The sequence below is a fragment of the Mesoplodon bidens genome (assembly GCF_964165515.1).
Source record: "Mesoplodon bidens genome assembly, chromosome: 3".
Taxonomy (NCBI): domain Eukaryota; kingdom Metazoa; phylum Chordata; class Mammalia; order Artiodactyla; family Ziphiidae; genus Mesoplodon; species Mesoplodon bidens.
Genome location: NC_138178.1, coordinates 178,664,432 through 178,678,078, shown reverse-complemented (window position 1 = coordinate 178,678,078; position 13,647 = coordinate 178,664,432). Strand labels below are relative to the sequence as shown.

The following is a 13,647-nucleotide window of genomic DNA, read 5'->3' as shown; positions in this document are numbered from 1 at the left end:
AGATGTCGGCTTGTCCGTTCTCTTCAGACTGTCAGGCAAAGACCCGCAGATGGTGGGGGTGAGGCCTGAGCGCGTGTGATTCCCAAAGGCCCCGTGGGGAGGTTTATCCAGAGCCTTAAAAGAGCCCATATCCTCTGACCCCCAAGTCCTCCTCCCAGAAGCCACACGCTCCTGGGAAAGCAGAACGGTGAGGCGTGACTGCCCCCCTCCCCACTGAGAGCAGAATGGGTGCAAAGGTCAGTAATTAAAGCCCAGAGGCACCGTCACAAGGACAGAGAGAGCAGTACAAGCCTAGAACTAGATTCAGAAAACACACAGACACAGGTAAAAACAAACTTAGTGTGTAATAAGGAGCCTTCAGGTCGGCAAGAAAAGCTAATCACTAAATGGCTGTGATACATGGGTGGTGAATCATCTGTATAAAACACACAGGTCCTGGGGGCTTTCTGGTGGTGCAGTGGTTAAGAATCCGCCTGCCGATGCAGGGGACACGGGTTCTAGCCCTGGTCCGGGAAGATCCTACATGCTGCGGAGCAACTGAGCCCGTGCGCCACAACTACTGAGCCTGCGCTCTAGAGCCCGCGAGCCACAACTACTGAGCCCACGCGCCACAGCTACTGAAGCCCACATGCCTAGAGCCTGTGCTCCACAACAAGAGAAGCCATCGCAATGAGAAGCCCACGCACTGCAACAAAGGGTAGCCCCCGCTCGCCGCAACTAGAGAAAGCCCGTGCGCAGCGACAAAGACCCAACACGGCCAAAAATCAATCAATCAATCAATTAATTTAAAAAAATAATTAAAAAACAAACAACCCCCCCCACAGGTCCCAACCTCAAACCTCGTACCAAAATAAGTTCCAGATGGATTAAAGATGTTCATGATAGTATTGTTTTAAAACTAGGTCTCCCAACATGGACAAGCCGTGGAGATGTTACACTAAGTGCAGGAAGCCAGACACAGCAGGACAAACCCCGTGAGCCCACGTCCAGGGGGCCCCACGAGGAGCCAGATTCACAGAGTCAGGCCAGAGAGCAGAGGTTACCACACGGCTGACGAGGCCAGGGGTGGCCTCGGGAGCCCCCGAGGCGTCTCACCAAGATGAGGGGTGCAGAGGAATGGGTGACAGTGGGAGTGGGGTGTGGGTCCAGGACAAAGACCGTGTGAGCCGACAGGAGTGACGGGGAGGGGCGTGGGCACCAGTGTGGGGTGGCTGAGCGGCTGAGAGGAAGCCTTGCTGGAGACCCTGCCCTCTGCACGCACGCGGCGTTGGTGCCGAGGCCGTGCTGCCCGCAGCTACTCCCAGCGCGGGGTGCGCCGAGGGGCCCTCCTGCCAGTCCTCCCCCAGCCCTAGCTCTCCCGGGGACAGGCTCCCCGTGTGCGGTCTGGCGCTCGCCCCACCCCCTGGCCTGTCCCCCTCTGTCCCTCACAGCCGTTTCCCCCCAGTTTCCTGCACATCTGATCCCATCCAGGTCAGGACCTGAACTGACGGGCCCGTGCCCGGGCAAGGAGGACCCATGCGCAGACGGGCGAGGGGGCAGCAGTGGACACACGTGTGGAGACTCGGGTCAGCGGGGGAGGCCGGCTCGTCTGCTTCCTCTGGGAGCCAGGACACAGGGGCCTGGGGGCGGGGTGTGTGAAAGGCAGGTGACCCAGGCAGGAGCGGATGCCCCAGGAGAAGCAGGCAAGGAGCTGAGTGTCTGCCAACTGGGGGCGGGGGGGGCGAGGCGACGGGGGCACTCGGGCGAGCTGGAGGAGTGGGGGGCTCCGAGGGGCCCGGGACCCTGACCAGAGGCTGAGTTCTCGGTAATGACGGGGGCCAGGGCAGGACCGCAGAGACGGGCAGCCGGAGGAACGGGGCCAGAGTGCAGGGGGGCCGGTCGTGTCAGAGGTCAACAGTGCCGGTTTCAGAGGCCAGAGATGGGTAAACCAGCTTGTTCTGAGGACCCGGAGCGCCATCGACCCCTCCCGAGCCAGGAGGCCCAGAGCATGGCCGGCGGGACTGGTTCTCGAGTGGGCATCTTCCCACGTCCCAGGTGTGCAGCCGGGCACGGCCTGCTTCACGCTGAGAGCGGCAGCCCCGTCGGTGGGGAAGAGTGCTTCTTCGGGTCTTTGTTCAACAATGTACTGCTTTTCTGGTGACAGCAAATGACCGGGAAGGGCGGGCCTCACGCCTGCTGGGCTCCAACCTGAGCTCCCAGTTTGGAGGAAAGCCTGGCCCCGAGGCCCACGAGCTACTCCTGAAGGTCCGGCCAGGAAGCCCTGGTGAGCCTCACGAGGAGCCACAGGCCAGGTCCAGAGCACCCACGCCAGCCGCAAGCTTGGGCTCCAGCAGCCTGGGGCTGGGGGAGAAGCAGGACCCCCGTCCTGTATGGTGCCGACGGTCTGGGGGTAACAGGACAGGCCTCCGTACCCACTGGGCCCCAGCCAAGGGGCCGAACCCAGGACATCCGCACTTCCAGGAGCTGCCACACAAAGCCACGTGTGAGCAGTGCTGGGGGAGGGAGGGCCCTGCCGAGGTGGGCCCGACACACGGCCACAGCCGCGGGGGACGGCTGCAAAGGGCTGCACGAGGTATAGCCCAGGCCTGAGACCCACGTCCCACCTCCGGGGCCACCAAAAGGCCACGGCAGTTCGCACGGCTAACGGGGCCCTCCTCCAGGGCTGCTGGGGAAGGGGGCGCTGAGTGCTGGGGCAGTTGGGTCCCCCTGAAACACTGACACTTGTTCAAAGGCAGAAAGGACCTGTGAGGCCCAAGGGACGTGGAGTATTATGGCCTGGGAGCAAGAGGTGAGCACGGCCAGCCTGGGCCCGGGTGGAGGGCTGGCGGGTGAGGGACACGCAGTGCGGGGGCGGGGGTGAGCGGGGAGCAGGGAGGGTCTGTCCCAGCTTCTGCATGGGGCCCGTCTGCAGGTGAGCTCAGCACGCTTGCTTTCCCCCTCATCCCGTGACCCTGGTGGCCTGCCCTTTACTGTGCCTGGGAGCGTGGGGCCTCCTGCACAGGCAAGGGTCCAGCTGCTGGTGCGGCTGTGCCCCTCTCATTTCCTGGGCAACACAGGCATCCTCATGGCCCCAGGTCAGTGACACAGGCAGACCCTCACCTGCATCTTCACAGCAATCACCACCGAGATGAGCTCCTTCTCCAGCTCCTTGAAGACCACCAGCTTCTTCAAGGTCAGGCTGCACAACCTGCAAAGGGCACAGACGGGCTCAGCAGTGACCGTGCACTCAGACGCCTTCTCATGCTCCAGGAAGGCCCCAAACCGCAGCAGCGCCAGCCTCCGCTGGACCGCGGGCTCTCTGACCCCAGCACCTTGGTCACTCATGGAGACTGGCCCTCACGTATCCCAGGAGCCCTTGCCCAGGCCCGGCCAGGCTGGGAGCCATCTTCGGGGTCCCTGCACGTAGGGGGCACCCATCAGCACCCCCAGACTGTTGGACCAAGCTCCCCTCCGCAGAGGATCTCCCTCTGGTGAAGGTGGCCTGGGTGGGTCCACGGGCAGGCAGACAGGAAACCTGAGACCACAAAGCCCGGAAGCCCCCAGGGACCAGGGTACCAGTGCTTGGGAATCCCGCTCCCAGCTGCCAGAGCACAGGCCTCCCAGGGACCCTGCCCTCAGGGTCCACTCGAGGCCCTCCCCCACTCCTCTCCAGGGTCCTGCCCACCCACATGGCCCCACCCATCCCACAGGCCCCACCCACCCCAGCTGGGCTTCACCTCAGCCTGTTTCCCTGGAGACCGTCACCTGCCCTCCACTGAGCCCAGAGGGGCCAGGAGACACACACCAGGGCTTCCCAGGCAGGGGATGCCCCTTATCTGACGGCTGCAGGTTGGAGACAGACACAGTGCGCCCCTGATAGTCCCTGACACACAGCAGTGAAGCAGGGGAGCCCAGCAGGACCCCTCTCATGGCGGGGCCACTCTCACAGCTCAGTCCCTCTACCACGGGGGCTGCTCTGATTCTGCAGGGCCAGGGAAAAAGCTAGAGAAGGAGACGGATGAAAGCAGTTAACGTTCACCAGGACAGACCACATCCTGGGCCATAAAACAATGCTTCACACGCACTAACTAAAAGAACCAGAATCACATAACGTATGTTCTCTGACGAAAATGGAGTTAGCTAGAAATCAGCAGTAGAAGGACAGCTGGAAAACACCAGCTACTTGGGAAATTCAACCACACACTGCTAAATCACCAACAGGACAAAGAGGAAGCCCGGAAGGACATTAGATATATTTTGTGTGGAATGAAAGTGAAAAACAACATGTCAAGAATTGAGGAATGCAGCTAAAGCAGTACTGAGAGGAGAATTCACAGCATTAAATGCTTATATTAGAAAAGAAAGACATTCTTAACTATACAATCTAAGCTTTACCTTAAGACACCAGGAAAAGAGCAAATTAAACCCAAAGTGAGAAGGCAGGAAATGAGGATAAAAGCAGAACAATGAAATTGAAGATAAAGAAACAATTAGAAAAAATAAAACCAAATTCTGGTTCTTTGGGAAGAGTAATACAACTGACAAAAACTCCAGCCACACAAAGGAAAAAAGGGAGAGAGAAGGCAAAAATGACCCATAACAGGAATCAAAGAAGGAACATCACTACAGAGCTCACAGACACGGAACAGCATGATTAGGGATACTACAGATAACTCAATGCACACAAATCTGAGAACGGAAATTACATGTACCAAATCCCTGAAAGCTACAAACTGCCCAAACTCACCAGGATGAACAACAGCCTGATCTATTAAAGAAGTTGAATTAATAGTTAAACGCTTCTGAAAAAGAAAACTCCAGGTGAGTTTAACCAGATATTAAAAGAAGAAATAACACCAATTCTACAAAATATCTTCCAGAAAACAGAAGAGGAAAGAATACTTCTCAAATCATCTTATGAGGTTAGCCAATACCCTGATGCCAGCACCAACATCAGACAAAAACAGTACAAAAAAGGAAACTACAGACCAGTATTCCTTTCTGAACACACATGTAAAAATCTTCAACAAAATATTAGCAAACTGAATCCAGACATATATAAAAGGAACAACGGATAATACACCATAACCAAAGAGGGTCTGTCCCAGGAATGCAAGGTTGGTTCAACATTTGAAATCAATGTGATACACATTAACAGACTAAATATGAAAAACCATTAAAATCTCAATCAATTCAGAAAAACTTCTGACAAATTCAATATCCATTCATGATTAAAAACTCTCAGTGAATGAAGAATAGATGGGAATCCCCTCAATCTGATAAAGAGCATGTCCAAAGGTCCCCAGTGAACATCACGCTGGATGGTGCAAGAGAGAATACTGTCCCCTAAGATCAGGAACAAGGCAAAGCCACACCCTTTCACCACTGCAATTCAGTGGGCACTGAAGGCCCGCCCAGGGAAAGAGGGCAAGAGAAGGAAACAAAAGGCAGAAGGATAGGAAAGGGCAGAATAAAGCTCTTCTTACTTGCAGACAACACAATCATTATGTAGAACATCCGAAGGAATGCAGGGGAATGTGAAAATGAGCTCCAAGAACTAATGAGCTTAGCAAGATTGAACGACATCAGTTCAACATATGAAAGGCAACCACGTTTCTATATACTAGTAATGAACAACTGAAGTCAGTGTTTAAAAAACCTTCCATTTACAAGAAAGAAATACCGAAATCTCATCAAATAAATGCACCATCTGCATGCTAGAAACTCCCCACTGCCGTCACAAGGAATCAAAGATGTACCAGCCTCGTGGACGTTCATTCTCCCCAAACTAGGTCTACAGGTGTAACGCAATTCCAATGAAATCCCGGCAAGACTGTTTTGTAGTTATTGGTAAGCTGACTTTTAAATTTATATGGAAGGCAAAGGAACTAGAATAATCATAATAATTTAGGAAAAAGGCAAAAATAAACAAATGGGACCTAATTAAACTTAAAAGCTTTTGCACAGCAAAGGAAACCAATCTACGGAATGGGAGAAACGAGTTGCAAATGATATGACCAATAAGGGGTTAATATGCAAAATATATACACAGCTCATACCACTTAATATTGAAAAACCAACCAACCTGATTAAAAAACGAGCAGAAGACCTGAATAGATATTTTTCCAAAGAAGACATACAGATGGCCAAAGACACATGAAAAGATGCTCAACATCACTAATCATCAAGGAAATGCAAATCTAAAACCACAATGAGGTATCACCTCACACCTGTCAGAATGGCCATCATCAAAAAGTCTACAGATAACAAACGCCAGAAAGGATGTGGAGAAAAGGGAACCCTCGTACATTGTTGGTGGGAATGTAAATTGGTGAAGCCACTAAGGAAAACAGTATGGAGGTTCCTCAAAAAACTAAAAATAGAGTTACCAAATAACCCAGCAATTCCACTGCTGGGCATATATCGGGTTAGAGACAAAAGTACTAATTTGAGAAGATACGTGCATCCCAATGTTCACAGCAGCACTGTTTATAATTGCCAAGGCATGGAAGCAATCTAGGTGTCCGTTCAGAGATGAAAGGATAAAGAAGACATGGCAGGTATGCATGTATATGTGTGTGTACATATATATGTGCATATATATATAATGGAATATTACTCGGCCATAAAAAAAGAATGAAATTCTGCCATTTACAACATGGGTGGACCTAGAAATAAGTCAGGCAGAGAAAGACAAAATACTCTATCACTTATATGTGGAATCTAAAAAATAAAATAAATGAATGCATATAACAGAAACAGACTCAAATATAGAGAACTAGTGGTTACCAGTGGGGAGAGGGAAGGCGGGAGGGGAGAGATAGGTATAGGGGAATGAGGTACAAACTACCATGTATAAAATAAGCTACAAGGATGTATTGTACAGCACAGAGAATACAGCCACTATTTACAGTCACTTTAAATGGAGTATAATCTGTGAAACTATTGAGTCACTATGCTGAAACTAATATAATATTGTAAATCAACTACACTTCGATAGAAAAAAATAATGACTTTGAAAAAGGAGAACAAAGTAAGCTGGGCACCTCTCACTGACATCAAGACTTGCTATAAACCGAAAGTCATCAAGACAGAGTGCTGTTGACACAGGAAAGGCGTATAGATCAACAGAAGAGAAAAAGAAAGTCCGATAAATTGGATGTCATCAAAATTTAAAACTTTGCTCTGCGAAAAACACTATTAAAGAAAATGAGAAGACAAGCTAGGAGTGGGAGAAAATATTTGCAAATCACATATTTAACAAAGGACTTTATCCAGAGCATACAAAGAACTCTCAAATCTCAATAATATGAAAATAAACAACCCAGTAAAAATGGGCAAAAGATTTCAACAGACTCTTCACCAAAAAAGACATATGGGCAATAAATAAGCACATGAAAAGATGCTCAACATTATTAGCTATTAGGAAAATGCAAATTAAAGCCAGAGCTAGATACCACACACCTATTACAAAGGCGGAAACAAGATCCAAAGGCCCAGTGCTGGCGAGCCGGCGGAGAGGGGGGCCGTGACCCTGCAGGTGGAGCATCAGCTCCCAGGACCCCCAAGCCCACTCCTGGGAATCCACCCAAAGACTCGGACACGAACATTCACAGCAGCTGAGCTCACATTCGCCCCAAACTGGAAACCCAGACATCCCTCAAAGCCGTCAGGCCATCCACACCAGGGAGTGCTGCTGGGGGACCGGAGGACCGAGCCCCGCCACGTGCACACGCATGCAGGGGCGCACACGCACGCTGCAGGAGAGAAGCCAGAGTCCAGAGGTCACGCCCTGCATCTTCGCCCACCTATGTACCTTCTGGGGGAGGCGGTGGAGGGCACAGGGCGGAGAGTGGAGCAGGGGCCCCGAGGTTCGGTCTAGGGCGTCCTACCCTAGGGGTGACAGGGCTCAGAGGTGCAGACAAAAAAGCAGGCAGGGTTGAATTTTACTGCATATACGGTTTTTGTTTTTTGAATTAATTAATTTTATTATTTATTTTTGGTTGCATCGGGTCTTTGTTGCTGCACGCGGGCTTTCTCTAGTTGCGGCAAGCGGGGGCTACTCTTTGTTGTGGAGCACGGGCTCAAGGCGTGCGGGCTTCGGTAGTTGTGGCTCAGAGGCTCTAGAGCGCAGGCTCAGTAGTTGTGGCGCACGGGCTTAGTTGCTCGGCGGCATGTGGGATCTTCCCGGACCAGGGCACGAACCCGTGTCCCCTGCATTGGCAGGCGGACTCTCAACCACTGCGCCACCAGGGAAGTACCTGCATGTACGTTTTTAAAGTACCTTTTCAAAAGTTAGAAAAACCTAGAAGACCTAAAGGATGTATCAACCAACTGCCAAACGGGGGCCTTATTTGGATCCTGCTCTGAATCAATTAATCATTAAAAAATACTCTCCAGTCCTTATTTGGGGGTGAGGGTCTCAGGGTCTCGATCTCTTATTTTCAAGGCTTTCACAACCCCCGTTTCTAGAAGCTGACATCCCTCACGACGTGTCTGGCTGGGGACGGGGTGAGTCCAGCGTTCAGAGTCCACAGCGCAGAGGGGACCATCCAGGAAGAAGAGCTGGGTGCCCACGAGGACATGGCAGTGAAGAAACCGCTCCATGAAGGGCCTGGCTTCCAGCCCATAAGGAGGGGCCCGTGGATCCGCAGGGAGCCTGTCTCCACCCCGGATGGACTCACTTCAGAGGCTCATCTCCCAGGTGACTGTGACACCTACAGCCATTTGGGATTTCTTGGGGGATGTGTGTGTTCTAAGGTATGTTCAAGCTGATGCTATTTGTGCAAACAACACTAAAAGAATCGAAAGGATCACCTGCACCCAGACACTGAGCTAGATCAACAGAATGAATGCTATTTGTTTTTTAGCCAAGGTTGGTTCTGAGAGATAGGCCTGAGGGCAGCCAAGGACGAGATTTACTGCAGAATGCTTGGCCCTCAAGGAAACCATAAACAAGTACACTGTGAAGCCCCCACAAACAGTGATGCATCACTAAGCTGGGACCATTATTCCGTCAAACACCCTGCATGGCACTAGGTTCCGCAGTGACACACAAAGAAGCCAAGGTTATCTTACACAGTCCCCATAAAACTCCACCCCATCAGCAGGTGAAAACGCAGCCTTTCCACGGGAGGGGGCCTCGCTCACAGCCAGTGTTCTCTCTCCTCGGACTGTGTCTGCTCCGAGCAGGAGAGAGGAAAGAGCCAAGCTCCACACCTAACCCAGGGAGGCAGAATCCTGGTCTGTCTCCTAAAATAGAGAAAAGTTACAAAGACTGATGCCACAAAAGCCACCTGCCCACCACCAAGCGCTGACAAATGTTCTCCGTGCTAGCTGCAGACCTCTTGAGAGAAATAAGGCGCCCACGACCACAGACACCCACTGTGTGCGCTCCTTACCACCCCCTCCCCCCGGAGGAAGCACCAGCTGGAGGAGGGGTCTCCTCCCAGGATACGGCCGCCGTCCCCCAACTCCGGGGTCCCCGTCCTCCCTTCATAACAGGCCTCCCCCATGTTAGCTGGGTGCCTGCCTCCTGGCCAGAGACCTCAGTCCTGTCTGGGGCGGCTGGGCATGGCCACTGAGCAGCTGGGGCGGCGGAACCCGAGCAGAGGCCATGTGATCACGTTCTGGGTGGCAAGCCCTTGCTCGCCGCCTTCCCCCTAGATGCAATGGCAGGACCTAGGCAGCCACCTTGGACCCAGAAGTGGAAGCCACATGCTCAGCACGGCAGAGGGCCCAGCCAGCCCTGGACCCCTAACCCTGGGCTGTACACGAGGCAGGAATCAGCACCTTCAGGTGGCTCTGCTTTTCTGACTCCGTCACAGAGACATCGGCTGTGCTCTGGACTGCCAGGCATGTCCCATCTTCACTAAATTTGCCTGTACGCGTCAGCCTGTGTTGTTCTGTTTCTCAGGTCACATGCTAACCCCACCGAGTGTGCTACTGCAACTTGCCCTTCTCTCCCCACCTCTCGTTCCTTTCTGAGAGCCGTGGGCACATCACTAGTGTGCACTCCCCATGCCCGCCGTGTACTTCCTCTCTGTACGAGCATATGGCTTCTCCATCTCCCCGTGATGGCCGTTCAGGCTGCTCCACGGATCCGACACTACACGCTCTGGCCCCACCTTTACAGGGCTGCGCGGGCACCTTCTGCCCAAGTGGGGTTACTGGGTCAGCTCCACACACTCAGAACCTGTCCAGGGTTTTTGTCAAACCGTTCTCCCAAGCTGTGGGGTTAATGTGCACTCCTGCTGGCCCAGGGGGTGTTGGTGTCCTGGGGCAGCCATAACGAATACCAGACAGGGCGGCTTAGACGACGGACATTTGTTTCTCATGGTCTGGAGGCTGGAGGTCCGGGATCGGGGTGCCTGCAGGGCTGGTTTCCTCTGGTCATGAGAAGGACCTGTTTGGGCCTCTCTCCCTGGCTGGCAGATGGCCGCCTCTCACGGCCTCCACTCTGTGCACGACCCCCAGCCCCACCCCGGCGTCTCTCTGTGCGTCTCGATCTCCTCGTTTTAAGGACACCAGTCATAGTGGAGAAGGACCTGCCCTAGGGCCTCACTGTAAGCTAATCGCCTCTTTGAAGACCTGTCTCCAAATAGAGTCACATCCCAACGCACTGGGAGAGTCAGGGAGTCACAGCGTGAACTTGGCGGGGGCGGGACACAATTCAGCCCCTAGCACTCAACCCCCCAAACGAGCAGAATCACTAGATTTGCGGGATCTCACGGTGGTTTTACCTGGTATCGCGCTGACCTCCAGGGAGGCTGCGCAACTTCTCGGGTGCTTGTTGGCCGTGAGCGATCCCATAGCCTGCCTGTCCACCACCTTTGTCCGTTTTTCTATTGCACCGGCATTTCCTCGCTGTCTAGGGATTCTTCCTTTATTCTAGGTGTAATCATGGGCCTACGCACATCACATCTATCATCTCCCAGCTGCAGGCTGTCACGAGTGGGTTTCCAGACAACGTCTATTTAAGTAAGTGTCTTTTTTTTTTTTTTTTTTTTTTTGCGGTACGCGGGCCTCTCACTGTTGTGGCCTCTCCCGTTGCGGAGCACAGGCTCCGGACGCGCAGGCTCAGCAGCCATGGCTCACGGGCCCAGCTGCTCCACGGCATGTGGGATCCTCCCGGACCGGGGCACGAACCCGTATCCCCTGCATCGGCAGGCGGACTCTCAACCACTGCGCCACCAGGGAAGCCCTAAGTAAGTGTCTTTTATGATTCATGCTTCTTGGAGAATATATTCGTTCATTTCACACCCCTCCTCCCAGTTTTTTTTCTCTTTTCACTGAGGTCACTAATCTATGTGGAGCTGTTCTGTGGATGGTGTGAGGTAGGGACCTGATTTTATTATTTTCTACATGGATGCCCATCTGTCCCCCAACCACTTCTAAAAGAATACATCCCTTCCTTATGGATAAAGAAAGCAGTTTCTGAAGCAGGCTGCATTTGTGTGTCTGTGTCCTGCTCTATGTCCCACGGGTCAATCTGTCCATACTTCTGACAATTGCATATTGTTTTCATCAGTACAGCTTATTTAAATAAACATGCATCTGCTAAGGAAAACACTCCCTAAACACAAGCATACTTCATTTTTCTTTAAAGTTGCTTGTCTGTTTCATGTAAACTTCATAATTTGCTTGCCAAGTTCAATTCCTTCGTGGAATTTTACAAAATTGAATTGCATTTAGGGAGAAGTGACATCTTCAGGTCGCCAGGGAGCCTCAGCACCTCCTTACTCAGGTGTTTTATGTCCTTGAGTAAGTGGTGAGGCGGTTCTCTGGCCAAAGTCATTAATGCCCTTTGGCCAATGATTCCTAGATAAGCTACCAGCTGCTTTTCTGAAGAACACCGTTTTTCTTATTTTCAAATTGAAACACTGCAGGTGTTTCAACACTATTGATTCTGTGTGCTGACCTTGTATCAGTCAACCTTCCAGAACTGTTAGTGGTTCTAACAGCTTGTATGCGCTCTTGTATTGTCCATTTGAACAACAATGCCATCGGCAAATGGTAGTTGTGTTTCTTTCAACCCATTCCTATCTACTTTTCGTGTCTTGTTGCGCTGCCCGGTACCTCAAGGATAATAGCAGTTACCTTTCTTCTTGGTTTTAGAGGTAATACTTCTAGCGTTTAAGAATGATGTGTGTACAGCAGCGAAGTCCAGTCACCTTTCTGCAGTGATGGAAATGTTCTATAGCTGCACTCTCTAATGTGGTAACCAGTAGCCAGCAGTTGAAATATGGCTGGTGCTAGTGCAGAAGTGAATTATACCTTTTAATGGATAAATGGATTAATGAATAGCCAAATGTAGACTAATACATTGGATAGAGCAGGTCTGTAGATTTTTAGTAGGTGCCCTATAACAGGTTAAAGTTCCTGTTTATTTCTATATCCCTAAGAATGTCTCTTAAATTTCATCAATGTTTTTTCTGGATAGATAATATGATTTTTCTCTTTCACTCTGAATGTGATAAAAATAATAAATAGTCCAATGTTAATTATCTTGAGATAATTCCTATTTCATAAAATGCTTTTGCAATTTTATACCTTGTCGGGATTTTTTTTGGGGGGGGGGTCAACATTTTCTTTAGGATTTTCACGTCTATGTCCATGAGGTCAACCCTACCCTTGTGCTGCCTCTAGGAGTTTTGATGACTCTACTGCCCTCAGGAAATTGGCAGCTTTGCCTCTTTTTAAACATCTTTTCAATCTCTGGAACATGTCATAACGAGACAGTGTTTATTTCTTGAACATTTGGTAAAATTCACAAATAAAACCATCTGGTGCTCTTTGGGGAAGAGAGGAGGTTTTGATGTAACTGGTCTCTACACATTTTCTATTTTACTACATCAATTACTAAGTAATTCATATTTTTTCTAGAAAAGCATCATACTTATTTTTCATATTTATTCACGTTGTTTAGTGTTCTTCGACTTTGTCACTTCGTTCCAAAATTGTTTATGTGTGTGCTTTCTCTTTTGATCACTTTCGCCAAAGTTTGCTACATTATTAGTCTTTCCAAGCAGTTGACTTCTGGCTTTTGTTAATATTTCATATTGTTTTCTTATTTCATTAAGCTTGCTCTGTTACCTCCATTCCTCTATTTTTTTCTAAGATTTGCCCTGTTCTTTACATAACTTGAGTTGGATGATGCTGTGATTGAAGGCTCAGTCTCTCATTCTCTAACACTTGCACTTAAAAGAGGCGTCTCAGTGTTCAGAATCGACACCCACGCATGACACCACCGTGGGTTTTTGACAGCACATGGTGGTCCACTATCCTCCTCACAGGGGCAGCCTCCCTGCCACTCCAGGGTTCCCTAACCCCAGGGAGGGTGGTCCCAAGCCCCCCACCTAGTGCCCCGGTTTCACAAGACCCCCCCAGACGTGCTTCTGAGGCCCCCCAGCCACCCCCAGGCACGTCCCTGGCTCCGCCCTGGCCCAGGTCCCTCTTTATCCAGATGAATCCCACCTGGGGATTTCCCCTTCCTTTCTTTGAGCATGCACACACAGCAAAGAACTGTTTCTACTCTGTCTTTCCATGTTTGGTGGCCTCTTCAAAGCAGCTGGTCTCGCTTTGTGTGAGTGTGGACGGACAGTGTGCCCCCGCTTCCTGCAGCACCTCATTAGGATGTCCAGCCACAGGTCATCCTCGGTGGGGGGA

General features: G+C 51.1%; 1 protein-coding gene across 3 annotated transcripts in view; it reads right to left on the bottom strand.

The window, feature by feature from the left end:
• PACS2 (phosphofurin acidic cluster sorting protein 2) overlaps nt 1-13,647 on the bottom strand; it is a 63,021-nt gene that overhangs the window by 26,468 nt on the left and 22,906 nt on the right. For all 3 annotated transcript variants that reach the window (XM_081230360.1, XM_081230361.1, XM_081230362.1), the window contains exon 2: nt 3,100-3,187. In XM_081230360.1, coding sequence (XP_081086486.1) covers nt 3,100-3,187 — 88 coding nt within the window. The remainder of the gene's footprint in view (nt 1-3,099; nt 3,188-13,647) is intronic.